This window comes from Cervus canadensis, chromosome 6, assembly GCF_019320065.1.
Source record: "Cervus canadensis isolate Bull #8, Minnesota chromosome 6, ASM1932006v1, whole genome shotgun sequence".
Classification (NCBI taxonomy): Eukaryota; Metazoa; Chordata; class Mammalia; order Artiodactyla; family Cervidae; genus Cervus; species Cervus canadensis.
The window spans coordinates 28,272,425-28,298,068 of record NC_057391.1 but is presented as its reverse complement, the minus strand read 5'-3'; the positions used below and the strand labels follow the sequence as shown (position 1 = coordinate 28,298,068).

The 25,644-nt window shown below is 35.8% G+C and overlaps 1 protein-coding gene across 1 annotated transcript in view; it reads left to right on the top strand.

Moving 5' to 3' along the window:
• The window catches only part of DPH6 (diphthamine biosynthesis 6), a 206,008-nt gene that overhangs the window by 5,228 nt on the left and 175,136 nt on the right, over window positions 1-25,644 (top strand). Inside the window, exon 3 of the mRNA XM_043471408.1 lies at window positions 3,917-4,110. Within this exon, the coding sequence (XP_043327343.1) occupies window positions 3,917-4,110 (194 nt within the window). The remainder of the gene's footprint in view (window positions 1-3,916; window positions 4,111-25,644) is intronic.

Sequence of the window (25,644 nt, the reverse complement as noted above, 5' to 3'; positions counted from 1 at the left end):
ACACAGTTCAACCAACAAAATCTTTTTTTTTAAATTGAGATATAATTGATATATAATACTGTATTCATTTTATGTGTATAACAGTGATTTTATATAGATGTATATAATATATACATATATGCACAACAAGTTTACTTTACATCCATCACCTCACATAATTATATATTTTTTTCCCATCAGACTTTTAAATAAAATAAAAATATTCATCGATTTGCTTTTTATACTCTTTTATTATACCCATGCAACCATAGATATTAACTGTTGAAATGTAATAGAGGGAGATTAAACTTGTCTAACTTGATTACTGCTTTTCTACTGAGATCTTTTTATCGTCCCCTTTACTCAGCTTCTTTTAAGATTCCATGCTTTTACTCTACTATTATTTTAGGATTAATTAAATTAGTATTATATGCAAAAACACTAATAATTCCTGGCATGAAGTAGGTCCCCAATAAATTTAATCTGAGTGAGTAAAAGTGAGTGTTAGTCATTTAGTTAAGTCTGACTCTTTGCAATCCTATGGATTGTAGTCCACCAGGCTCCTCTGTCCATGGAATTCTCCAGGCAAGAATACTGGGGTGGATAGCCATTCTCTTCTCCAGAGGATCTTCCTGACCCAGGGATTGAACCTGGGTTGCGGGCAGATTTTTTACCATCTGAGCTATCAGGGAAGCCAGTTAAATCTGAATCTTGCACTAGATATTCTTCTCCCTTCCTTCTTTCCTTCTTCAGTGCTGCTGGCATATTGAATTTTTATTTGTATATCATTTTACAGTTGTTTTCTATTTATTTTTTTAATGCCCAAATAGATTGTTTTTAAACTTCTTGAGAGGAGAGGTCATATCTTCTATATTCCTTTAATTGTTCCTCAGTACTTGGGACAACTCTGTGCCCCTGGTAGGCATTCACTCAAGGTTTATTGATTGACAGATGAATAATGAACTAACTAGAATTTACCCTGCAAGGGCAAGCAGTTATCTGAGTTTTCTTTCCTTCTCTGATTAAGAGCCAAGTAATGCTTGAAGTGAAGTGGGAATATAGAGATTAGAAGTATTTTATAGGAGGAAGTAGAACAGGTCCTGTGAAGGTCCTGTGGAGGGTCAGGTGTAAACATATACTTTGGATATTGTATGGGTTTCTGATGATTAATAATAATAGCGTTTTCAAAGTGGTATGTTTAGAAAGTGACCTCCTCTTTCTGACTTTAAATAATGAAGAGAAAATTCTTTTAAGGGTGAGTGGGAACTATATTACAACTTCTGTATTATAAAAGAAGCAGCAGAATTTCCTTGCGGGTTGTATTCTATTACTTAAGGAAAGAATTTTCTTATCTTTTGTGGCCAGTCAGGCAAGTAATTTTTTAAGCTTTCTATCTTTAGAGGTGTTGGTATTTAAAAAGAAGATTGTTTATATAATACATGCGTGATGTAATTTGACTCCGTGGAGTTTTTATCTTGTCTTCAACTTTTCTATATGAATAGTTACAGTTCCCTTCTACTGAATCACTGATGTACAGATTTTGACTTACAGTGTGGTTAGGTTGAAATACATTAGTTGAAAATATCCTGTCGAAAATTCATTTAATACACCCAACCTACTGATCATGATAACTTAGCCTAGCCTACCTTAACTCTGCTTAGAATACTTACATTAGCCTACAGTAAGGCAAAATCATCTAACATAAAGTTTCTTTTATAATAAAGTGTTGAATATCTTATGTAGTTTATTGAATTCTGTAGTGTGTGGAAGTGAAAAACAGAATGGTTGTATGGGTACAGAATGGTTCTTAAGTGTATCAGTTGTTTACTATCTTGATCATATTGTTGCCTGGGAGCTGTGGCTATCTACTGCTGCCCAGTATCACAGAGAGTATGGACCATGTATCACTAGTCTGGGAAAAGATAACAATTCAAAATTTGAAGTACAATTTTTATTATATGTGTATTGCTTTTGAACCACTATAAAGTTGAAAAATCCTGCTTTGAATCATCATTATAATCTTTCTTGTGCTTAAGATTCACTAGCAGGGTGGGTAACATGACAAGCAAAGTATGTCTTTAAATTATGCCTCTTAGTGGAAGGCTCCTCTGTCCATGGGACTCTCCAGGCAAGAATACTGGAGGTTGCCATTCCCTTCTCCAAGGGATCATCCCAACCCAGGGATCAAACCCGGTTTTCCTGCATTGCAGGCGGATTCTTTACCAGCTGAGCCACCAGGGAAACCCTAGAATATTGTAAGTGAGAAAGGATTTAGTAGTAAATGGAATTGGAATATTACAAACTAAAAGCTGGAGGAAATCAGCTGCACTCTCATTGTAATGGAAGAGAATAGATGGCTGTGGGTTGGTAGATGGAGAGTTTAGCTAATCTTGATTTAAAATCAACAGGATGTTGGTGATTATTGAATGATTCATTGACTGGCTTTTTTTCTCCCCCTAAACATGTAAAAGGAATCTTAATGAGGAATGACTGGTAGAGATGACTCCGGTATAAAGTTGGTTAAACTAAATCATAGCACTGAGTTTTCAGTGGGTAGTCTGGAAAAGAGTTTATCCCCATAATGGGGATAAATGTGAACTTGGCATAAAATTCACAAAGCTATCTCTTTAAATTTGTAGTAGGAACGTTTGTGGCGTGTTAATTGAGGTGCTTCAGGCAACAGTGGAGCCTTTTGGTTTTGTTTGATCTCATACTATTGTTGTTATCTAGCTTCCATTAATAAAAGTTACATTGTGGTTGGGACTAAATGGAGCCTTAAAGGAAAATTGTCGTCTAGGTTTTTGAATTCAGTAAAATGTAATTATTTTGCTAACATCAGGAAGTTTCTGGCTGAGAAACTCAAAGTTATTTAAATATATTAATTCGATTGTATTAATTGTCTTTAAAGCTAATACATTTAAAGATCTGGTTTAAATTTGAGATGAAGGTAATCTAAGAGATTTTTAGGTTACTTTGGCTATATCTCTCCTTCCTACTGAAACCAGTACTAGACAGATTTATAATAATAGTATGAGTATGTGGAAGCCAATCTGTTGTGTGAGCCAAAATCTGATAGCATGAGGTGGCAATTTTGATTATTGAAGGCCCTTACAATATAATTTTTCATGCCTTTTGATAGAATTCTTTCACATTCAGTGGAAAGCCTAGATCTGCTTGGCATATATGCATATATACATGTATACACACAGATACACACATATGTGTCAAACATTGTTTTGTAACTTTTTAAAAGCTTAAAAATATTTTTTAACACCTTCCTTGTCATTATTGTTCTACCACAGCATTTCTAGATATTGTCTTTGCAACACAAATACCCTACGAAAATGTAAGTGTTATATAGATAGATAAATTTGAGAGAGAATTCACACTCTCTCGCCTTGTTAGAGCATCTTAAAGCTGCTTAGCCTAGGAAGAATTGCAGTTAAAACACCTATTTAATCTGGTTTATCCTCATTTTTATATAAATTCATTTGCCCACAGAATCCTTTATTTTTTCATCCAGTACCTAATAATATCTCATGGGATTTCTATTCTGCAGAACATACTTTAGAAAATACTCTTCTTCAAAATTATATTAATAGCTGCATAGTATTATGTGAATATACTATAATTTTAATCTATTGATATTATAAAAAATGCTATGATGAATATCTTTGCAAATAATCTTTATGTATATTCATGATTCTTTTTTCTAAAAAATAGAGTAAAGAAATCAAAAAGCCTATTCCAGTATATTTCTACGTTCATTTGTATCACTAAAAAGTTTCATGTGACTTATCTGTTTTGAATATTTTTGTTCTTATTGATAATTTTGGAATCAAATTGTGTTGACTGCTCTATAGGCAATGAGACTCAGGTGGACTTTCAAATCCACTGTCTTTCATTCTGTTTGATTATTTCCCTTTATTTGTTGCAGTGGGGTCAGATGAACTGGATAGCTACATGTATCAGACAGTGGGTCATCATGCCATTGATTTGTATGCAGAAGCGATGGCTCTTCCCCTCTATCGCCGTACCATAAGGGGAAAGAGCATGGATACGGGACCAGTGTACACCAAATGTGAAGGTGATGAGGTTGAAGATCTCTATGAGCTTTTGAAACTTGTTAAGGTATGCAGAGCAACTAATTACATTTACTGACTTTAGTGTGTAATTTAGTAAATTATATTTACTGAATTATTTAATAATAATTAACAATTATTTGTTAATTATTACTCTCTAAGTTAATAATTACAACTCTAAGCAGCCCAACTATTCTTTGAAAAGCCATTTTGTCTTTTCAGTTAGAAAACTATTACTATGCCTTTATATTAAATATTATTTAAAGATAGAATTTTTTATATAGTCTGGCACCGATAATTGTCAAATGATATTTACCCAAGTTTTCCTTAGGATTTTGGAGCTGATGAACTTTCAATCATGTTTTTAGCAAATATTTTTTTGAATGCCTTGTTATATGTAGTTCTAGGCACCGGGGATAGGACAATGAACAGACAGAAAAAGTCTTGTTTTGTTGGAGCTTACTTCTCTGTAGGAGACAGGTCAATAAGCAAACACATAAATTATATGCGTGGTGGTGAAGAGTACTGTGAAGAAAGATGAAGCGGAGTCAAGGTAATGATGAGTGATGGCAGTGAGTAGTCCAGAAAGACCTTTCTGCTTTGGTGAAATTTAAATAGACCTAAAGAAAGAGAGACTGAGCCTTACTTTAAGTTAGTGAAAGAGGTTTATAAATTAAATACTAAAGTTTCTGTATATATGAGTTTGCAGCAATTGTGCATTCATTCTTAATTTCTCTACATGGAAAACTGAGGGAGAAAGTATATGGGACTCATCTATCTAATAGGCATTATACTTAGTAAATGTTAATAGATATCCTTTTATATTAAGCAGTCATCTTTTTATTCTTATTATAGTCAACTATTTAAATACAGTTCAGTACTCTTAAATATGAATTTTATCCAGTCAACTATAGGCAGTTCATATAAGGTGTAGCTAGTGAAATAGATAATTTAAACCAAATATTTCCTTGATGTCTTAATATTTTTTTACAAAGGAAAGAAAATTTCTATCCCTTCTTGTACCAAGGGACATTGCATTTTATTTTCTCATTCTTTAGAAAAGTTTAGCTTTTCAGAAGCTGTTATGAACCCCTGTCATGAAAAAATTTGCTAATCCCAAGTAGCTACTTTAGTGATATACTTCAGATTTGATGCTGATCAAAGCCTAATATTAATTAAGAATTTCGATTTTAAAAATATATGAAACTCTTCAATTCCTTTGAAAATATCTCTTATTTTCTACATCAGTTCAGTTCAGTTTAGTTGCTCAGTGGTGTCTGACTCTTTGTGACCCCAGGGACTGGAACACGCCAGACTTCCATATGTCCATCACTAACTCCCGGAGCTTGCTCAAACTCATGGCCATTGAGTCGGTGATGCCATCCAACCATCTCATCCTCAGTCATTCCCTTCTCCTCCTGCCTTCAATCTTTCCAAGCATTAGAGTCTTTTCCAGTGAGTCCGTTCTTTGTATCAGGTGGCCAAAATATTGAAACTTCAGCTTCAGCATTAGTCCTTCCAATGAATATTCAAGACTGATTTCCTTTAGGGTTGACTGGTTTGATCTCCTTGCAGTCCAAGGGACTCTCGAGTCTTCTCCAACACAGAACACTCTTATTTTTATTTACGCTTTAAAAAACAAAACTGATAGGGAAAGAATGGTTCTATAATTTACTATTTAGAAAAAAAAATTACTGTTTGGATATGGGTAGCATAAGAGGTAAATACTTTTCAAAGGAAATCACAGGGACCTGATTTCTTCCTTCTGGGAATATTCATGCTAATAACAACTATTTTGATTATCATCATGTCTAATTCTTTGCGACCCTATGGACTGTAGCCCCCCAGGCTCCTCTGTCTATGCAGTTTTCCAGGCAAGAATACTGGAGTGGGTTGCCATTTCCTCTTCCAAGGGATCTTCCCAACCCAGGGATCAAACCTACGTCTCCTGTGTCTCCTGTGTTGGCAGGTGGATTTCTTACCACTGAACCAACTGGAAAGTCCTATCAAACAACAGAGAAGGCATAAAAGAAATTTCACTTCTCTCCATGTGGACGACTAAGACTTTGACAACGTTCACTTTGAGGTGTGAAATACTGAGCACAAATTCTTCATTCTCAAAATTCTTCCTCATGGTACAAAGAAACTAGGTATTAAGTTTGTAGCATAAACCAACATTACAAAATGGTAGGACTCAATACCACAGGTAATTAGGTTGCTTAAAAACCACTGATAACTGATAACTTTGGAGAAACTGTGATAATAACACCCTTCCGAGAAAGGGAAAGATAATAAATTACTAATCAATTTAATTAAAAATGCGCTGATTAGTAGTAATTAAGAAGAAATTTCCCTTTTGATACATTCTGTCTTTGTTGAAATGGATGCTTTGCCATTATCTTTATAGTAACCGTCAGTTATGACATAAATTAATGCTAATGTTAAATCTTGACAACTTCTGCTTTGGAAGTTCATACATGATAATTATAACTATACCTGAAAGAGATGTTGTCAAGTTGTCTGGGACTAAATAGTTCCTTCTTTTCCTGTGCAAAAATATTAATTTTACTATAGGATATTTTAAGGACATAAATATCAGAAATATACTGATTTTTTGGAAGAGATTGTATAACCAGGCTTTTATAGTTAAATCCATTTATGAAACACTGGTGCAAAGATTCCAGTAGAGGTCTTACATATTCTAATGAAAAATTGAGTAATTATGGGAAAAAACGAGTTGAGAAGAGCTATAATTCTTCAAGTTCGTCTTCACTTGTTCTAAGAAAAAGGTAGAATTGCATTTTTTTAATCCTTTGAATATTAATGAATTGAAAGCATTTAGATTCATTTTCATTTTAAACATTTATTTATAACAGGTTGTAGTTTTGTGACTTTCATATGTATGTCAGACTTTTGTCTTTGTTAACTCTTTTTGCCCCTAGATATTAGAGCTAATATTTGAATAGGAGATGTTTGTTTTTTACAGAGTTTAATTGACTAATTGCTTAAAGGAAGTAGGAAAGACTTGGGAGAATTTGCAGAATTAAAGGTTTCCTAACTGTCAATATTTTGTAGAAGTCATGAAAGCTAATAGAAGTGGAATAAGCCTTTATGCCTTATGGATTGTCAGGTGATTATGACAGGTGTGTGTATAACTCAAGCTGTTTGCAAAATATCTGACTTTCATATAGCTAGTCTTTTGTTCCTTAAAATTTATTTAATATTAAAATATCATTTGATTCTCATCTGGGTTAGTTTGGCATATAGATAACTTGTATTATTCTCTAAAAATATAGTAATTTTCAAATTCTGTGGGTGTTTTCTTTTAAGTCACATAAAACAATGCAATAGTTCCTGCATGATATGTCTAAATACCATAACTCTATAGAGAATATATTTAAGGATCACGTATTCTTTCTTTCTCAACTGAAGCTACTTCTTACAGGATCTATTATTGTCCTCTTTCTTGGTTTATTCCCTAATTTCAATGGAATCCATCATTAAGAGATTGCCTTAGAGAAGGAAATTGCAGTTTCCTTTCAAGTCCTTGCAGTTTGCAAATGCTCTTATTCTACCCTTGTATTTGATTAGTTTGTCCATTAAATTTAATATTTTAGGATGAATGTCACTTTTCCTCAAATCATTAAAGGCACTGCTCCATGGTCCTCTAGCATTTTGCGATGAGAAGTTTCATGCTAATGTGATATTTGTTCCTTTTTTAGCTGACTCGTTTTTCTTCTCTGTTGTCTTTTATGATTGTGTCTTTATGTTTGATGTAATGAAATGTCACAGCAGCATACTGGACATTTGAAAGTGGCTTCCCCTGTATCCTTTCTACAGTTTTCTATTGAGTAGCAGCATACCTCTTTCCTCTTTCTCCCAATGATTGTTTAGGGATGGCATTAATCCAGGTGAAAGCCAGTCACAGCATGGCATGCTGGCCGTAGCAATTAGTTGGGTTGGTTTTATTAATCTGCATTGTACCACATAGGATGAAACCTAAGTGATGGATTGTTGGCAAAAGATAAGGTCTTTCTCCTGTGCAGAGCAGTATGTGGATATGAGACCTAAAACTGCTACTGCTTTCTTTTTTTGATAGAGAAAGAGGAGAACCTGCTGTCTAATCTGATGTACACAAATGGCAGAGCCAGCAGAATTGCAGTGTTAGGTTGGCTCTGCATGTCCTCCCATTAGTTGACAATTGACTCCCTTTGACCTTCTTTATTCTCTTTTGCTGGTACTCTAATTGATCACACTTTAGACCTCCCAGTTTGAATTTTCATGTCTATTGTCTCTACTCCTGTATCTTCCATCTCTATATTTTTTTGTTGTACATTCTGTGAGGTTTCCCTTTTAAACACCCTACTTTCTTGTTGAAATTTTCTTTTTATTATAGCAATCAGGAACTTTACTTGTTTATTGATTGTTCCTTTTTAATAACAACCTATTTTTCCTTCTATAGATGTATTAATAACATCTTTATATCCATCTTAAAATACAGATTAGAGTCTTTAAACATTTCATTCTCTGAAATATTCATGTTTTCTTTGGGGTCTATTTTCTCATGTTTTTTTCTCTTTCATGTTGAAGGCTTTTCTCAAATGTCTTGGTTACTTGTTCATATGTAAGAATAAGGCAAGGGGAAAGCTGAATAGATGCTTTTTTTGAGATTAGAGTTTTCCAGCCTCACACCTCATCCTTGTTATACCTGGAGCTCAGGATAGTGTGGCCTTGTTTAATTCCTTTCTTGGCTTTCTTCTCTCCTGTACACACTGTGGGTTACAACTTCCTCTGTTGATTTATCAGTCGTTGTTCCTTCTGCTGCTGCTTTCTGACTCAAGAATCTAATTGAAATCCCTACTCCATTGATGTCTCCCCCCCGGTTTTCTTTGTTTTTTAGAGGTTATAACTTTGTTTTCATTTTAATGGAATCTCTTGATCCAGAAATGTTTGTTAATTTCATTCTAATGAAATTCGTTTAATATTCTTTCCTAAGTTGAATATGCAGTTTCAATCTTTCTCTTCTAATCTTTGATACTTTTCTTCTTTCATGTTCCTTTTTGCATTAGGCATTTTATATTGGTATTAATTATGTTAAATATGATTTTAAATTACTTAGTGGATAGTTTCAATTTGAATGCAACAATAGATGAATAATTTTCTTTTTTCAATAGAATATTTACTGTTGATAGACTTGTGAATAACTGATTTTTTAAAACTGGATTTTAATTTAATATTTTTAGAAAACATCAATTACTACTTTACTCTTTATATTGGTTAAGATTCTTTTGATTACAAGGAGCAGAAAGTCATGTTCAAGCTGATTTAAATAAAAAGAGAATTTACTGATAATGACCTGAAGATAAATTAGCTTCAAGTAGATTAGAAACAAGATACAAACTATGTAATCAGAACGCAAACACACAGACACACCGGTTTTTAATCTCTTGCCTTTACCTTCTGTTGATTCTATTCTCAGTTTGGACCCCTGTAGTCAGAAGATGGCTTGCCGTTACATCCTTTCTAGTTCATATGTGTGTGTGCGTGTGTGTGTGTGTGTGTGCACGCGCGCGCGCGCACACCTGCCCACACAGTCAGTCATGTACAGCTCTGGGGATCTTCCCAACCCAGGGGTTGAACCTGCATCTCTTGTGTCTCCTGCATTGCCAGATGGGTTCTTTACCAATGTGCCACTTGGGAAGTCCATACTTAGTAGGAAAAGTGGTAATCTCAAATAGCTGGAAGAAAAATACAGTTATGGTTCAGTGTCATTCAGTGGCTTGACTTGTATCATCCATGAACCCATTGTTGTTGGGAGAAGATGACTTTGTTTGATGTGACAAGTCTAGATCCTGTGCCAGGATTGGGGCAAGAGACTGAGTCATAATTACTGAAACCACATTTACTGTGGTTCTGGGGGAAAAACAAGACCCAGTGTTGGAAGGGTAATTCTCCAAATATAAAGCAGGCTGTTGCTGATAGGAGGCTAAACTGTGATAGGGGTTAAAGAATAACAATTTTCCTGAAAATAAATAGGTTGCAACTGCTTGCAAGCTTGAGAGCCATTCTTGATGGTTCTTCTTTCAGTATTTTTCTCCCTTTGTCCCCACCCCTTCTTTTTTGGCTTCCTCCCTCCCTCTTTCTGTTCCTTCTTAGCTTCTTTAAAAAAAAAGAGGTTGATGATTGGAGCCACAACAGTGAGCCTATACTCTAGGACCTGTATATTTAGTTGCTCATGATAGGCATGATAAACTCAACAAGTTCAATACTTCCTCATTATCATTTTGTGCAAATTTGCTCCTTTTCTGTATTTCCCTCTTAGTTAAAAGCATTGTTATTTATCCCATTACTTGAGTGTAACCGGGGGCTTCACTACCAGACTTCCACTTTCTCTCAGTTCCCTCCCATCTCAACCACAATCCTTAGATCTCAAGGACCTTTTGATATTACTTCTGTTACTTCTGAATTTGACCCTTTGACTTCATTTTGGCCATAACTAGTTTTTTTGTCTAGACTGTACAAGTCTTCTAACTGGTCCACTTGCCTTCAGTATTGCCTTGTGTACCTACCAACCTTTGTACCACATTGTTATCAGCTGATCTGTGAAAATGGGCTGCCCAATTTGTGCAGAGGTAAAGAATCCACCTGCCAATGCAGGAGACGTAAGAGATGCAGGTTCAATCCCTGGGGTGGGAAGGAACCCCTTGGAGGAGGAGCCTGATGGGCCCTAGTCTATGAGGTTTCAGAGAGTTGGACATGACTGAGTAGCTGAGCATGCATGTATGATCTGCGTTAAGTACTTAAATACCCACGTTTAAGATAAAGTCCAAACAAATTAGCCTGGCAAAAAAGACTCTTTAGGAAAAGGCCTTTGCAGTCCCACCTATCTGATCCTGCTATTCTCACACAAGCTTCTGGGTCAAGTTATATTGAACTAATTAGGTTTCCAGGAGATTGCTTTCTTATATCTAAGGTTTTTGCCTATGCTTTACTTTGCCTTTGTCTCTTTGTTCTCCTGAGGAACCCCTTCTTGCTTCATATCCTTCTGTGAAATCAGTTCTGATTTACATTCCTATATCTTGGCAGCTTGTCTGTACCTCTACTGTACTTCTCAGTACATTCCTCGGATTGTTTATATAATTGTCTCTTGCTATACTGTGAGGCCCTCAAAGACAATCTCAGTGTGTTCACTTTCATATCTCTGGTGTCCAGCTATGTTCCTGGCGTATAGATGTCTTTTAAAGGATTGTTGAACAAATTAGTCCAAAATGTAACAGATTATTCTTTATATAATAATTTATCTAATGCAAGGGAAGTCACAATATTGTTTAGAAATATGATGTAAAACCATTGGCAATTTTATTTTGTTTTTCATTTAGAAGCTTAACTAGAATGGACATGATAGTGAAACTTTTCAAAATAGGGTGTCCTGTTGATTTGGCAGTGTCACCAAGTTTACCAGGAATAATTTCCAGCTGCAGAATATTTTATAAAAATGCTAAGCAGACATTTTTTCAGATTGATACATGTATCTTAGAAACCTTATTATGGTGGAAAATTGCTTTGTGAATCTCTTTTCACCTTGGATCTCAGGGGAAAAAAAACGTAGATCATTGTGTGGCTTAAGACAAATCCAGAGTTTTGAGTGGAAAGAACATATAAGATGGCCTTAAGATTTTCAGGGAGGACCCATAGTGCTAATTAAACAGGCACATAGCACTGTACACATTGTTCCTGGATCTTAAGTATTGTACAGCTTGCCTCAAGCCCTGTCAGTTCCCAAGATTTGGACATTAAGCCTAGTCCCTTGGCATAAGAAATACTTTGCTAGTATTGATTCCGGACTCCAAACAAGAAGATTTTGAATTAGCACAGACCAGTGTCATTTTGACTTCCAGGTGTGTCTGTATTGAGGCTGTGCCATCTCTGGCTCTTTTGATGATAAAGTCAAGCATGCATGAGAAAGTACCCGGTGGATGATCTGTCTGGAAATAAAATGTTAGATTACACTTGTCAGTTATTACAGTGTGTAAACTTATCACAGGTCTACAGTCTTCACCTATAGATTTCCCTTAAAGACTGAAAAACGTGACCTCCTCATCCTAGCAAAGCTGTCATTCTGTCTCCTCATCCTTGAACTTAGTATCAGTGATTGTATGTGTACATTACACATACACTTACATATTCTTTATCTTTTGTCTGATTCATTGCCTCTATAAATTTACCAATTGACTTACTTTTATGTCCTTGTATTCCTTTCTTCTACGAACCATAGATTTCTTTTCTATCTTATCATCTACTCTATATATTTTAAAGTGTGTTGGGTATGTTTGACTTGTCTCTCAAATTTCTTTCTTTTATGCTTTTCAAACTCTGATGTTTGTGTCCTATTGACTTTTTTACTTTTTTCCTGACTATGCTACTGTTTATTTTTTAAGAAATCCTTTGTTAATCTACTTCTGGAGTTGTCTAAGATGCTAGTTGTATGTTTCTGTTCCACAGCCCATTATTTCATTTCTAGACCTGTAGTTTACCACATCTTTGTTATTTTGTCTGTTAAATAACCAAGAACACATCACAAAGATTTATAAGTATAGATTACTTTATTCCTTTATTATTATCTTTACTTTTCTTGTAACATAAGATTCTATTGGTGGTCTCACACAAAATGATAGGTCATGAATTGAACTTTTTATGTTGACTTTCCCTTTTAAATAGGGCACATCTTCATTCAGCAATTCGTAGTGCCTAAATTGTAAAGTGGGGCTCCCTAGGTATGCTAGCAGTAAAGAATGCGTCTGCCAATGCAGGAGATGCAAGAGCCGTGGGTTTGATCCCTGGGTAAGGAAGATTCCCTGGAGTAGGCAATGACACCCCACTTCAGTGTTCTTGCCTGGAAAATCCCATGGGCAGAGGAGCCCGGCAGGCTATAGTCCATGGGACTGCAGAGAGCCAGACACAACTGATCAAGTGAGCACACACACATGCTACTACAAACCTCAAATTAACCGTAAAATCAATGATAATATCAATAAATATTTAGAGGGTTTTTTAATTGATAGGGAATGATTTAATAGGGGCTTGTTTTATGACATGTGAGAATCAAAATATGTGTCAATTGACCTTGACTTTTCATGTTAACTTTAACCTCTACTAATGATATTAATGTTTGGAGACGTTTCTTATGTCTTTCATTTTGTCATTGTTGTTGTTCAGTCACTAAGTCATGTCCAACTCTGCGATGCCATGGACTACAGCACGCCAGGTTCCCCTGTCCTTCACTATCTCCCAGAGCTTGCTTAAATTCAAGTCCATTGAGTCAGTGAGACTATCTAACCATCTCATCCTTTGCCACCCCCTTCTCCTTTTACCTTCACTCTTCAAGTCTTTGATTTTCTGAACATTAACTGAATGCTTATAATGTACCACTATTGTAAAGTAAAGAGATGTACAAGATCCTGATAATACACAGAAACAAAAAACTAATATAATGTAGAGTTGCTATTAGAGTGTGCCTTTAATGAGCTGTGGGGATTCAGAAAAGAAAAAAGTCCCCTGTGTTGGGAAGTCAGTAGAGGCTTTCCAGGGCAAGTTACATTTGATATCATTAAAGGTTGTGTCAATTTTGACAAAGGCAGGCATGGAATATGCCTAAGAAAATGTTGCAAATTAAGAGCTTAGTTTAGCCACAGTCATGAAAGTAGGAAATCATGAGATATATTAGGGAAATAGTAGTTCAGTTTGGCTAAAGCTCAATTTTAAGGAGTAGGGGCAATAAGTCTGGAAAGGTAGATTAAAGCTACCAAGAAGAGTGACTTACATTTTAGACCAAGTTCAGGCAGTGAAGAGACCCAAGATGATATTTTCCAAACTGAATTTAGTGGTCACATTTTTTTCCTTTAAGTGAAAGAACCTACAATAAAATAGAAAATATCAAAATCTATTGTACATAGTAAGGCTGTTTATTATTTTGTGAAACATATGTGTGTGTATGTGTGTGTGTGTATACACATGTGTGATGTGCATGCTAAGCTGTTAACATTTTATATATATATATATATATATATATATGTTGCTTACTGTTAAAAAGTTGCGGTTAAACAAGTTTGAAAGCCACCACCTTGAAGGATTTTGCAAAAGAAATGACGTAGAAATGTATGGCTGAAGGAAGCTTCAAGGGCATTAGTTTGAACCACTAATCACGTTAAGAAGTGGGTTATTGTTGTTCAGTTGCTTAGCCATGTCTGACTGTTTGAGACCCTGTGGACTGGAGATGAGGGTTCAAAGTGAAAACTCACACACTTGGTTAGCTGGAAGGTTCTGAGCGCATGAGCTGGGGGAATACAAGTGAGAGAGTTGAAGAGGGGCCATTGAAGAGGTGGGTTGTTAAGGCTTGATGGTAACATTGAAATAAAAAGGGACAAGGAGTCTGTGTAAGGTAGCTTGGTAACTGACTTTAATGGCTAATCTACTCAGGTTTCCCTGGGCAGTGTTGATGATCAGAGTTAATTATGATAGCTGTCTATTACAAATATTGTGATCCTCAATTTGCAGCACCCTAACTTTGTCATCTCTTTAATCTGTATAGGATGGTATAGAAGATACTTCATATCAATCTGGGTTAATTTAATCAAGATTACCTCTTAATAAATGTTAGTCTTGTTGGCCCTTTTACATTTTCTTCATAGAGTTGTATGTAGTACACAGCAACTGAAATATTCTATCCTATTTCGTGACTTTAAATAAATAATAAAGTACCTACAGGGGAGTGCAATGTACAATACAAATGCTTTTGACTTAATAATAATGTATGTAGGTGGGATTCAAATTACCATGGTCTTTCTCCAGTCTTTCACACTCCATAATGTCTCCTGGAAACTCCTGCCAGGTTAGTTTTTCTAGAGCATAGATCCAGGCACATTTTTCTCTTCATCAAAAATCTTTACCACTGGCCCACAAGGTTCTCTGCAATTTTACTTCATCTTCCCTTTCACATTTTCCCAGTATACCCCCACACAGAACCTGTGTTTCACCTGCACTAGACTGTTGTCAGGACTCTTTCTTCCCCATATAGTCCTTGTTTTTCCTGCCTAGTGCTATGTTTTATTCAGAAATAATTTTTCCTCTCCAATGCATTCTTTTACATGGCATCTCCTTGATGCCTTCCATGATATGCCCCCAGTGAGTATAACATCTCCTCTGAAACTGTCCTGTAACACTGTACTCCCCTCTGGGACTCCATCCATCTTTGTACCCAGAGCTGCTGGCTTTGTTGTGTTGTGTGTTCTGTTCTTGTAGTGGGTTTTTGTCCAAAAGTTATAATTACTTCAAGGGGCAAGGATTGTATTTTGTTCTTTTTTATTTTTTATGAACCCCCACACTCTCCTTGGACTGTGCAGGCATTATGTTCAGCTACTCTCTGGAATTCACTTTTTCTGTCTGTAAAACTTGTATATAGCTTCCTTCTATCCTTTGTATTTGTTTGAGAATAAATGAGAAAATATAGGAGAACCTCTTTAGGTTTCTAAAATAAAAGATGTTGTAAAATTTAGTTTTTTTAAAACCTGCCAGTTTCATGTCAGTCTCAGATTTTCTTTTGTCTTTACTCCCTAGCTTCCCAAATACTCTAGTAAAACTAAATAAAATCAATTTTTTTATTGCATACAAATTTCCATTAGTATATTAATATTGAGTAGTGACTTCAAGTTGCCATTGAGATGAGTGTAATTCCTCTTGACTTTATTAGTATGTTAATACAGAGAAGAAAAAGAGTGGTAATCGTTCAAATTGTGAAAGAGGTTTTAATGGGGCAAATTTATATTATATATTGGATTGCATTTATTCTTCTACATTTGTTGCCTATAATTTTTGGCCCTCCAGAGTTTTTTTTTAAGACTCTTTTAGTCCAGTAATACAGTGTTCCAAAAGATGTGTGGAATTAATGTTTCCTGTCAGTTTCCTATATAGGTAAACAGAGGCATGGATTGTTTCAAAAGAAGATAACAAAGTAACCCAAAGATGACAAAGGTTCTTATTATTAGATGCTTTTTTTTTCCATTAAAAATTATTTTGGCATGTTCTTTTAGGGTTTAACTCTATGCTTATTTTTAAAATTGAGTCAGTGTATTTTCTATTAACTCATTTGTAAAAAGCCTCAAGCAAAAACTTTAATTGAAAGTTACATTAACTAAATTTAGAGAATTTTCAACTTTTGAGACAGTATATGAAGAATTAAGAGATTTTAAAAATGGCTCTAAAACAAGGCAGAGGCATTAAAATGGAACTGTTATGCGTACTCCTGTATATAAGAGCAGTTATCTTTCACTGCCAGCAGAATTATCCCACTGTTGCTCATAGAATCTACAGTGCTCATGCATGTGATCATTTTATGTACTTGCACAGAGTAGGTGCTCAATGAGCTGTTGTTTAATTAGACTTACTGAACAGACCTTGACAAAATTTAGCTAATATTGATCCTTATAGATGTCTATACAAATAGAGACAAATCAGAAGAGGCATTTCCCTTCTGTGTGCAAAATTCTTTGCTATCTATTATAAGATTGGTTCCAAGGCCATTGAAATGGTCGGTGGTCTGTCTTGAAACAAGTTCCCTTGTGGATTCCTTTCTGTGTAGTAATTTTGCAAGGTTACCAGAGAGGAGAAGGAGTCATTGTCACTTGGTACATACGCCGTGGCCTTCCCTTTTGAGCCTTTAACAATTTCACTCCTTTAATAATTTTTATTGGTCTCACAGTCATTTTTTGACTTCCTTAAACCTCACACAAGTTTTACTGATTTTTGCTGATCGTATAGTTTGGACTTGATCACAGGAAGCTAATAAGAGTCAGTCTAGTAGAGTTCAGTGCAGGAAATGTGATATTTTTAAGACAGGATTTCTTAACCTAGAGGAGAGATGTGTTTTTGAACCCTGAAATTTTTGTAAAGTTCTTTTGTGAATATAAATTTTTCTAACGAGAGATCTAAATTTTTATTATAGTCCCACAATGATCTGTTCTTTTTTTAAAGTTTAAGAACTACAGTTTAAACCATCAATTTCAGAAAGCCTTGTATCCTAGGCTACTCGGCTACTTGTAGCCATGACTACTCAAGTTAGGAATCTATTGTCCACTAAGCCTATAATATGCTATGTGGTATGAAGTCAGAAGGGGCTTCTGTGGCTTGCAAAAAGCAAAGAGGAAAGTAGCATGGAGTTAGTATACCTGAGAGCAGATGTGGATGTCCAACATCTCTCAAGAAAGACATTAAGATCTCAGAGGTAATAAGACCTCAAAGATAATCTGAATTTAATTCAGATGACCATTATATCTACTACTGTGGGCAAGAATCCCTTAAAAGAAATGGAGTAGCCCTAGTAGTCAACAAAAGAGTCTGAAATGCAGTATTTGGGTGCAGTCTCAAAAATGACAGAATGATCTCTGTTCATTTCCAAGGCAAACCATTCAGTATGATAGTAATCCAAGTCTATGCCCCAAGCACTAATGCTGAAGAAGCTGAAGTTGAATTATTCTATGAAGACCTAAAAGACCTTCTAGAACTAACACCAAAAAAAAGATGTTCTTTTCATCATAGGGGACTGGAATGCAAAAGTAGGAAGTCAAGAGATATCTGGAGTGACAGACAAGTTTGGCCTTGGAGTACAAAATGAAGCAGGGCAAAGGCTAACAGAGTTTTGCCAAGAGAACGCAGTGATCATAGTAAACACCCTCTTCCAACAACACAAGAGAAGACTCTACACATGGACATCACCAGATGGTCGACACCAAAATCAGATTGATTATATTCTTCGCAGCCAAAGGTGGAGAAGCTCTATACAGTCAGCAAAAAACAAGACTGGGAGCTGACTGTGGCTTAGATCATGAACTCCTTATTGCCAAATTCAGACTGAAATTGAAGAAAGTAGGGAAAACCACTAGACCATTCAGGTATCACCTAAATCAAATCCCTTACAATTATACAGTGGAAGTGAGAAATAGATTCAAGAGATTAGATCTCATAGAGTGCCTGAAGAACTATGGACAGAGATACATGACACTGTACAGGAGGCAGTGATCAAGACCATTCCCAAGAAAAACAAATGCAAAAAGGCAAAATGGTTGTCTCAGGAGGCCTTATAAATAGCTGAGAAAAGAAGAGACAAAAAGGCAAAGGAGAAAGGAAAGAAAACCCATCTGAATGCAGAGTCCCAAAGAATAGCAAGTAGAGATAAGAAAGCCTTCCTCAGTGATCAGTGCAAAGAAATAGAGGAAAACAATAGAACAGGAAAGACTAGAGATAACTTTTTCTCTTCAAGAAAGTTAGAGATACCAAAGTACCATTTCATGCAAAGATGGATACAATAAAGGACAGAAACGGTATGGATCTAACAAAAGCAGAAGAGATTAAGAAAAGGTAGCAGAAGAAGTATACCAAAAAGATCTTCATGATGCGGATAATCATGATGGTGTGATCACTCACCTGACATCCTGTAATGTGAAGTCCAGTGGGCCTTAGGAAGCATCACTATGAACAAAGCTAGTATGAACAAAGCTAGTGGAGGTGATGGAATTCCAGTTGAGCTATTTCAAATCCTGAAAAATGATGCTGTGAAAGTGCTGCATTCAATATGCCAGCATATTTGGAAAACTCAGCAGTGGCCACAGGACTGGAAAAGGTCAGTTTTCATTCCAATCCCAAACAAAGACAATCCCAAAGAATGCTCAAACTACCGCACGATTGTACTCATCTCACATGCTAGTAAAGTAATGCTCAAAATTCTCCAAGCCAGGCTTCAGCAATACGTGAACCGTGAACTTCCAGATATTCAAGCTAGTTTTAGAAAAGGCAGAGAAACCAGAGATCAAATTGCCAACATCCATTGGATCATCGAAAAAGCAAGAGAATTCCAGAACAACATCTGCTTTATTGACTATGCCAAAGCCTTTGACTGTGTAGATCACAGCAAACTGTGGAAAATTCTTAAAGAGATGGGACTACCTGACAACCTTACTTGCTGCCTGAGAAATCTGTGTGCAGGTCAAGAAGCAACAGTTAAAACTGGACATGGAACAATAGACCGGTTCCAAATCGGGAAAGGAGTATGTCAAGGTATATTTAACTTATTTAACCACCCTACTTGTTTAACTTCTATGCACAGTATGTCCTGCAAAATGCTGGGCTGGATGAAGTACAAGCTGGAATCAAGATTGCCGGGACCAAATACCTCAGATATGCAGATGACACCACCCTGATGGCAGAAAGTGAAGAGGAACTGAAGAGCTTTTGATTATAGTGAAAGAGGAGAGTGAAAAAGCTTAAAACTCGTCATTCAAAAAACTAAAATCATGGCATCCAGTCCCATCACTTCATGGCAAGTAGCTGGGGAAACAATGGAAACAGTGAGAGACTTTATTTTCTCAGGCTCCAAAAATCACTGCATATGATGACTACAGCCATGAAATTTAAAGACACTTGCTCCTTGGAAGAAAAGCTATGACCAACCTAGACAGCATATTAAAAAGCAGAGACATTACTTTGCCAACAAAGGTCCGTCTAGTCAAAGCTGTGATTTTTCCAGTAGTTACATATGGATGCGAGAGTTGGACAATAAAGCAAGCTGAGTGCTGAAGAATTGATGCTTTTGAACTGTGGTGTTGGAGAAGACTCTTGAGAGTCCCTTGGACAGCAATGAGATCCAACCAGTCAACTCTAAAGGAAATCAGTCCTGACTATTCATTGAAAGCACTGATGCTTAGCTGAAGCTTGAATACTTTGGCCACCTGGTGGGAAGAAGTGATTCATTTGAAAAGACCCTGATGCTGGGAAAGACTGAAGGTAGGAGGAGAGGGGGACAACAGAGAATGAGATGGTTGGATGGCAACACCGACTTAATGGACATGAGTTTGAGGAAGCTCTGGGAGTTGGTGATGGACAGGGAAGTGTGGTGTGCTGCATTCCATGAGGTCGCAGAGTCATACATGACTGAGTGACTGAACTGAACTGAAAGATAATAGAGTAAAAAATGCCATCTTATAATTTTATGTAAGAAATGAAGATGACCAGAGAAGGACCAATAGGCTTGGGTCCTGTGTGTTTTCAGGATGGTTCTCAATAGGCCTTTGGCTTTTCCGTTGAAGGAGAAAAGGACAAGGATACAAATGCAGTGTTCTTGATTTCCTCAAGTACAAGTTTCTTCTTCTGAATTTCTGTTGTATTTAGTTACTCTTTTTGGTTGTCATTACATTATGCTTTGTTTGCACCCTTATTTGCTTATATATTGTATCTTCTTTGCTAGTTTATAACCTCTTGAAGGCATGGCTTTGTGTTTTTCCATTTTGGATACTCTGCAGTGCTCATCATGGTGACCTGTCCATAAGAAATACACAGAATTTTTCATTATATATTTTTCCTAGGGATGCTGTTGAAGATTTTTCCCATATTACATATGCAACTTTATAACAATCCAAGGGTGATATTTCTCTCAGGACTTAGTCTTTATATCAGTTTGCCTTACTCCATCTATTAGTTTTTATTGTGTGAACACTAAATCATGCAACTAATTTTAGTTTCCTCTCTATATTGATTACTAGTGCTGAACCATGAGATTTTTTTTCAGTTATTTTTGTAATTATAATTGCTGTTGTTCATGGAGCACTACCTGCCAGGCCCTGCCCTAATCTCTACACATTATATTTTAATTTATTTTTACCTCAGCCCTGTTTATTATCCCTGTTTTGCAGATAAGTCATTGAAATACAGGACAAATAACATATCCAAGGTTATACAGCTAGAAAGTAGAACATGTACTTTTAATCTCTGTGTTCTGCTGTCTCCCAACAATACATATGTGTTAACTCATGCAGATATTACCATTTAACAGTACATATATAATATATATAGAGAGACCAATAAGGCATGTATGTATTAACAGTGAGACAGAGGGACAGATATGTGGTTTGATAAGGAGAGGAAATTATTAAATCATGATTTTAAATGATATATCTATGATCTCATCTCATTTCAAAGCTTTCAGAATAGTTTTAGATTATTGCTACTCAAGTTTGGTTTAGGGGCAGGTGCTAGTCCAAGAACTGTTTTCCGTTGGTTTAAGGTCAGCTAATTTTTATAGAAATTGAAAATAAGTATTTAGGAACTTTTATAGTTATTTGAGAGTAATTTTATATTTATTTACCCTAGTAATGATAATTTGACCTTGTATCTTTTAAAATTTTTTTGGTTATTCATTTCAATTGTATTTTGCAAAAGTTGTGGTCTTTGAAGCTTTGCAATTTTTTTTTTTCTTAAAGTGAACTTTAACACAGTTGGAGAAGCACTGGTCCTGTTGTTCAGTTGCTCAGTCATGTCCAACTCTTTGCAGCCCCATGGACTGCAGCATGCCAGGCTTCGCTTCCCTGTCCTTCACTGTCTTTTGGAGATTGCTCAGACTCAGGCCCATTGAGCCTATGATGCCATCCACAATCTTGCCCTCTGTCACCCCCTTCTCCTGTCTTCAATCTTTCCCAGCATCAGGGTCTTTTCCACTGTGTTGTCTTATCTCATCAGGTGGCGAAAGTATTGGAGCTTCAGCTTCAGCATCAATCTACCCAGTGAATATTCAAGATTGATTTCCTTTAGGATGAACTGATTGGATCTCCTTGCAGTCCAAGGGGCTCTCAAGACTCCCAAGCAGCACAGTTCAAAAGCATCAAGTTTTTAGGTTATTTCTCTGAAGAAGACAAGACAAGATCTAGAGCTTGAAATTACATTCTAATCTAAACTTGACTGCAGATGAATTAGGAATTGGTATATTTGGTTGCTTGGTCAGTTTCTTGATCCTGTGAGAAAAGGCCTTAAATTGAATGGACTTTTTAGGGAAGGAGGACTTTTTTTCCCCTTATACTTAGTATTATTCTCAAGAATGACACATTTTAATTTAGTCCTTGATACAAGATAGTAGCACGAGGGCTGTGTCTATCATTTATAGTTACAGCTTCCTTCCTTGACTTATCAAAGTAGCTAATAAGGTACTTTGAATTTTTTGTGTGTTCAAATTGTTTACTGGAATAACAGAAAAGAAAAAAGATAGCTCCAAGACATTGCAGATGATGCTATGTTGGCATAATAGCTTTTATGTTTATGGAAAGCAAAGATAGCTTCACTAAATTAATATTTGCAAAACCAGTTCAGTTCCTAATTTTTCTTTTTAAGTGGATTGGGAAGCCTTCTATAATATAATGTTGTAAAATAATTACATGCTCAGTTACTAATCCTAATAGAGTCTTTTAGTGTTCATACGATTACGATCTCCTCTTTAAAATAATCTCTTTTTGGTAATCCCTTAAAGCAGCATTTGATGAGTTCTTTTCATCACCATTTTTTTGGACATTTAAAAGTTGGCCTCCAGATAGAGAAATGGGCTGAGGATATGAACAGGCATTTCATAGAGAAAGAAATTGAAGTAGCCAGTGTTCAATCTCAGTAATCCAAAGCTGCAGCTATCACTTGGGTGTGTGAGTGTGCCAAGTTGCTTCAGTGGTGTCAGACTCGTGTGACCCTCTGGCTGTAGCCTGCCAGCCTTCTCTTCCAGGGGATTATCCCAGCACGAATGCTGAAATGGGTTGCTATGCCCTCCTCTAGGGGATCTTCCCAACCCAGGAATTGAACCCGTGTCTCTTATGTCTCTTGCATTGGCAGGTGGGTTCTTTACCACTATCTCCACCTGGGAAGTCCATCATTTGGGTAAGATTAAGAAATGATACTGGTTTTGGAGAAGTGAGTTCTGTTATGTGCTGTATGTAGTCCTATAAGTTGGTTCAGCCTTTTTGAAGGTAATTTGGCAGAACTCATCAGAAAACAAAAAATACAGCATCTCTTTATCCAGCCCGTCCACTTTCAAGGATATATTAAGTTGACTCAAAGATTTAGAAATGACTGGAAACTAAATTATGATTTATCCACACAATGGAATGATGTATAGATCAAAAATGAAGTTGCACAAATACATTTATATGTATTATGAAGAGAAGGAAATGGATTACCAAATATTCTTTTTGGTATAATTACATTTTTAGAAGTATTTGTACAAATACATGCATAGAAAAAGATCTGAAAGATAAATTTTAAGTCTGTGGAAAATATTAAGAGGGTTTATATAATTTTTGCTCATTTAAATTTTTGATTCTTTCCTCTAATGAGCATGTATTACTTTTAAAACTTTTTTGTTGAAGATGTAGCCTCCATCTTAAAATGTACGGAATAGCATAGGAATGAAGGATACCTGATAATCAACAGGATGTCGCCATTCCCCAGGTCCTATGCTGAAGGTTCACCAGGAGCCTGTTTTCTTTTCTTTTAGAGCTGGTTCTTGAAAGCTATGTGTGAGGGTTGTTTTTTTTTTCCTTCTGTGACAAATGCCTATCATTTTCTAAACAAGAAAGCCAATGTCCCAGTTAGGTGTGTGGAGTTCTTTTCATTCATTTGCAGCGCTGTCGTGTTAATACTGAATAGGCAGAGACAGCCTGGCTGGTGGTGAGAGATGGTGAGCCAGCCCCAGGGCTTTTTCTGGTCAGCCAGAATCCTCTGATTGCCACGTTTTCCTAATTTCCCATTTCCAGGGCATTGCTTGAATGACCTTGCTTGCTGAATATGATGCTCTGAATCTCCAAGATTTTCACATGCATTTGGAAGTGGGCAGCCAGGCGATTGTTTACAGGACTCCCAATGAACTGTGTGCTCACAGCAAGTTTGATAAACACACATTTCCTCCTTTTATCAGTGAGATTGCAGAATGTGAAGTATGAGTTTCCAGTTTTACTCATTCCCCTCAGCCCTTTTCCTGTTTAAAAACTTAGACATACTAATTGGATACTGATCTGTCCCTGTTTTTTATTTTGCTTACTGGTAGTTGACGGCTTATTCCACTAGTTACCTAGGCAAGGTTTGGCAGTCCTTCAAAAATAAACTTTCCATGTATACAAGTTAAAGGAGATTCATCCCAAGGAATGTAATGTGAGCACTAATTAACAGTAATGACTGCTAATCGCTTTGCTTTTTATACTCCTTTAGAAGCACTGCTATTATCCAATGTAGTTAAGTAAAATGCTTGTATATGAATCAACAATGCTGCATCCTTTTAGCAGCTATTGCTCACAATCAAGCTTTGCATAAATTCACCTTAAACAAAATTGATTTTAATATGCTACATTTCTTTTTATAATAGGAAACTAAAATATCTACTTAAATATCCTTAATACTAAAGACATTACCTGCTTTCCTTTTTTGCAGTCATCCTTGTGGTAGACGAAAGGCAATATCACAATTTTTCTCACAGTTCACGACATTTCTTAGATTTCTTTGACATTGCATGTGGCATACTCTTCATAGTCACAGCTCCGCTTTGATTGTATTGAATGCATTTTATCAGATCAGTGAAAAGCCATGGGCTTGTATTTAATTTTTCTGGTTTTGTACATTTACTTCCTAGAGATCATACAGTTTCTTAAAATTATATGGCCCATTTGTATAAACTTAGTTCATAGGATTGTGCATTCAGTGTTGATTAAAAAAGGTTGCTTTATTATGTTTAGTGTATTACTAGACTATTATAGAAGCTTTCTGTTTGTTTACATGCACTCAGCATACCTACAAACTGCCTTGCCTCAGGAGGAGACTAAGCAAAACTCATAAATTAATAATTTAAGGGAGCAATACTCAAGTAGCATTTTGGTTAAGTTAATAAGTTAAAGCTTTAGAGTCAGTACTGGCTACTTAACAATGCTTTACTTCTGACTTTTATTGGCAGAAAATAACTTGTTAAATTGGAGCTTTTGTAATAAAATTAAATCTAACATACCATCTGAAGCCCCTTCCCCTCTTTTTGATTTATGAGTAAGTTGACATATTATTAAAGAATTTTTAACACTTTCACAGTTCTGCACTTTGATTTCAGAGAAGGTGCTAATCTCTCTGGAATTTTGAGAGTGACAAAATGAGCTGTATACTGTTTTTCTAGGGAATTTGGAATTCTTTATTTGAAGCCTTAGTTTTGTTTTATTTTATTATTATTTTTATTTTTTTGGTTGCAGTGTGTGACTTGTGAGATCTTAGTACCCCTACCAGGGATTGAACCTGGGCTCTTGGCTTTGGCAGTGAAAGCAAGGAGTCCTAACCACTGGACTGCCAGGGAATTCCAAGACCTTAGTTTTATGATGATACTTTTATTAATGTTGATTCATCTAACTTCTGATGTAATGTTGTGACCTGATATGCATTAATGCATTTCTCATTTTACGTGTTATCTGTAGTTGCCTGGTCATGATGTTTTAATTCTTACAGCTAATGTTAGTATTTCTACAGAGGTTCAGCAATTCAGGGCATTATTTTTAAATTACCAAAATAAAATAATTTTATTTCCTTTTCCCTTTTATACTATTCATATTGTCAAAAATTTTAATTTTTGGTGAATAAACAAGTGGAAAAGTTTAGGTGTTAGTATAATAAGAAGCTTTGTATTTTATATACTAGTCTTATTGTAATACATTACAAACATATGTATTTAAAGAGATCTTTGGCCCTGTACTTAATTGAA